At 61.1% G+C, this 3,792-nt stretch overlaps 1 protein-coding gene across 1 annotated transcript in view; it reads left to right on the top strand.

Annotated features, from left to right (window-relative positions):
- Positions 1-417: 417 nt before the first annotated feature.
- Positions 418-3,792, top strand: part of PLIN4 (perilipin 4) — a 17,515-nt gene continuing 14,140 nt past the window's right edge. The window contains exons 1-4 of the mRNA XM_055081310.1: positions 418-823; positions 943-1,010; positions 1,536-1,683; positions 2,501-2,562. Of these exons, the coding sequence (XP_054937285.1) occupies positions 960-1,010; positions 1,536-1,683; positions 2,501-2,562 (261 nt within the window). The 5' untranslated portion in view covers positions 418-823; positions 943-959. The remainder of the gene's footprint in view (positions 824-942; positions 1,011-1,535; positions 1,684-2,500; positions 2,563-3,792) is intronic.

Genomic DNA, 3,792 nt, shown 5'->3' on the forward strand with positions numbered 1-3,792 from the left:
CGTTCTGCCTGGACAATGCTAAGCTGATGTTTGTTGAGCACCTGTTAGGTACCAGGCACTGGGGTAAACAGGTTACATGCGTGACCTCATTTCACGCTCACAACTACCCTATGAGTTGGTCCGTTTAGCCAAACATTTATTAAGTTGCCAACTGTGCGCCAAGTATTTCTATTGCAGGGGACACAGCAGCGAACAAAAGACAGGCCTGGTTGGAGGTGAGGGAAGAAGCTGTGTGGGTGTCTGGGGAAGATGCTCCAGGCAGAGGGAATGACAGGTGCAAAGGTCCTGGGGCAGGGCCATGCCTGGAGATTTGGAGGAACAGAGAGGAGGCCTGTGTAGCTGAAGCATGGTGAGTGAGGGGGGCAGAGAGGGAGGGAGATGAGGGCAGGGAGGAAGTAAGACCCTGTGGGCCACAGTGAGGAGTCTGGAGGGGGCAACTGAGGCACAAGGATGGTAACTGGCCAAGGTGGCCCAGCAGAGAGACTTGAACCATGCCCATCACACAGATGGAAATCAGAGGCCAAGAGTGTGCAGGCTGTGCCTTGAGGGTACAGGATGGCCCATGAATCACTCAGCCTGGTGGGGGTGGGTGCCACGGGCAGAGGCTGCCCGGTGCTGAGAGCAGGGGAAAGGTGCTGGGCCCGGGGCCCACGCTGGAGCGGGCAGGCACGTGACTATCCAGGGCCCTCCCCCGGCCCACTGGCCGCCTGCCTCTGCCGGCCAGGCCTGCACCACCCCAGACCCTATAAGGCCTGGGAGCTGAGAGCAGAGCCAGCCGCCAGCTGCACCGCCCGTCACTCCAGGGGACCCTCACACGGTCCAGGTGAGCAATGCCAGGGGTGAGGCTGGCCTCCGGGCGGGTATCGGGGGACTGCTCAGGGTTATGGGTGTGGGGCAGGAGGCCCGGGAGCCCCCATTCATGCCCCCTCTCTGCCCTTCCAGCTACTTAGAGGATTACCATGTCTGCTCAAGACGGAGGAGGCCGGGATCCTCCCAAACCCAAGGGCAAGGTGAGGGCAGGCGTGGGAGGGAAAGATGGCAGCTGGGGCCTGGAGAGACCCCAGAACCTTGGGAAGGTGACCTCCACAGTCCTGGGGTCTGGAGGGGCTTCCCGGGGGGGTGGGGGGGGGAGGGCTCTGAAGGCCACGGTGCCAATCTTCCCTCCGGTCCCAAGCTGGAGGGTGTTGGCGGGGGAGGATGCTCTCAAACCTCAGTTCTTTCCTTGCTGTGTGACCCTGGGCCAGCCTCGGCCCCTCTCTGAGCCTCAGTTTCCCCATCTGAGAAATGTGGGCCACGGAAGGAAAAGGAGAGACCCAGAGGGTGAACTTTTTCTCTGTCCACGGGAGGCAGGCTGAACCTGCCCATTGCTCAGGTGAGGAGACTGAGGCTCGGAGTGGCGGAGGTCATCCAGGAGCAGGGGCCTGAGGCGGTGTGGGAACCCAGGGCTCGCTGATGCTCCCCTCACCCCACCCCCACCCCCACCCCCACCCCCACCACAGCCTGGCTCTGCTCATGCTGCCCCCCACCCCATGTAGACTCTGGGCAGCTTCTTTGGGTCCCTGCCTGGCTTCAGTTCTGCCCGGAACCCGGTGGCCCACGCCCACAGCTCAGAGAGAGAGGCCCGGCCGGTCGCCCATCCCGCAGGTGCTCCAGCCGCCGAGACTGCGCAGCCCCAGGCTCAGGGTGAGTGGACATCTCCATGGAGGCGGGAGCTCTGGAGATGGACCCCAGCAGGGACTTCTGCCCATCTTGGGGGTGCTTCATAGGTGCCTGCGTCACCTCAACAGACCCCACGCAGCTGGCATGCTCCTTTAGCGCCAGATGGGGACCTGAGGCATAAATATGAGTGGCCCAAGGGGGCACAGCCAGCAATGCCCCCCACATTCTCAACACCCCCTCCGCCTTCCATCACCCCGATTCTGACGCCCTGTGGACCAGGGGCTGGGCGTTCTGCATGTCTAAGCTCATCAAAGATTTTGATCCTGGTTCCAGAGAGGGCCAGCAGCTTCCCTGGCGTCACACAGCCTGGGGTGCTCCCCACCCTCCAGTTGCTCAGCTGGGGTGCTCGGGGCAGCCCTAGCCCCAAGTCCTGAAGGGGGGCTGGTGCAGGGGAGCCCAGGCTAGGGCGGCCGCTCTGGGCCCGGAGCCGCAGGCAGCTGACTTCTCCATATACCCAGGCCCGGCAGGCGGCTGCCAGTTGTGGTGGAGTGGGGCAGGGCGGGGCCCCAAGTCCTCTCCCTGCATCACCCTGGGTGGGCATCCAGCACCCAGGACCCAGGCAGAGAAAACTCTAGAGAACTCCTGCTCCAGGAGACCGCCCCTGGGGGTTGAGGGAGCCAGACCCACGGCCGTGGATGTCACCTTCTGCCGTCCCTGGCAGGGCAGCTGGGACATTCCTGACCTTTTGGGCTGTGCCCGCTGATTGTGCAATGGGCTTCAGGGTGGCTGATGCCAGCGCGTGTCCCTCCCTGGGTTGCCTGATTGGCTCTTGTCCCCACAGTGGCCACCGACCCGGAGCAGACGACCAGGGGCGTTGAGAAGACGCTGCCGCTTTCAGACAGGGTGAGAGGGGCTGGCAGAGCCTGGTCTGGTCTGATGGCCTCCGCCTCCCCCTGGGGTACCTCCTCCTGGGATGTTTCAGTTCCTGCCGTCTGGGGGTTGTCATAGGCCAAGAAGCAGGCAGACACCCCTGTGGGATTCCAGGCCAGTCTTCCCCTCTGAGCCTCTGTTTCTACATCTGTGAAATGGGTGCAGTACTGCCTTACTGCCCAGCACCATGAGGCTCCATCCGGTCTACAGACACCCCCCACCCCCACTCCAGTTCTGTGCCTAGCACATTACGACCCAAACAGTGGTAACTCACTCACCCTGTGTCGGGCTCTAGGCTCAGTGTTTACATGTGCTGCTTAATAGTTAACCCTCCCAACCGTCCTGCAAGGAAGGGAGCAATAGTACCCCACACAAAAGCTGAGGCACAGAGAAGCCAAGCCACCTGCTGAAGGTCACACAGCAAGACATTGTAGCATGGGATTTGAACCTTGGGCAGTCAGAGGCTGAACAGTGGCCAACGATGCATCCACCCTCGGGCCTGGGTGACCGGGGACCACCCATATAACCACGTCCCCAGGGCCAGGGCAAGCGGAGTGGCTGCTGTAAGACTGCTGAGGGCCATAGCAGGGTGACAGAGCCCTGATACAACCCTTCCGCCCGGCACACACCCCACACTGGAGTCTTCCTCGACTCCCCTCTGCCCTCAGCTCGGCCAGATCTGAGCATCTCGGAGGGCAAAGAACCACCGGGCTCACCCTGTGGCCCAAATTAAAATGGACCCCCGCCGCTGAGGGCCCCCCTCCCCACTTTTTCATTCCTCCCCCTCCACCCCTCTTCACTTGTATTAATGGAGCACCTGTTCCCTGCAAAGTACTTCACGCACCTTGACTCAGTTTTCTCTCTCTACCAATCTTTGAAGGAGGTGCTGTTTTTATTGTTTGTTTTTTTAAATGGCTGGGAGGGGATTTTTATTTATTTATTTATCTATTTATCTATTTATTTATTTTTGGCTGCGTTGGGTCTTCGTTGCTGCGCGCGGGCTTTCTCTAGTTGCGGCGAGCGGGAGCTACTCTTCGTTGCGGTGCGTGGGCTTCTCGTCGCGGTGGCTTCTCTTGTTGTGGAGCACGGGCTCTAGGCGCACGGGCTTCAGTAGGTGTGGCTCGCAGGCTCTAGAGCGCAGGCTCAGTAGTTGTGGTGCACGGGCTTATTTGCTCCGCAGCATGTGGGATCTTCCCGGACCAG

Source organism: Physeter macrocephalus, chromosome 2, assembly GCF_002837175.3.
Source record: "Physeter macrocephalus isolate SW-GA chromosome 2, ASM283717v5, whole genome shotgun sequence".
NCBI lineage: Eukaryota > Metazoa > Chordata > Mammalia > Artiodactyla > Physeteridae > Physeter > Physeter macrocephalus.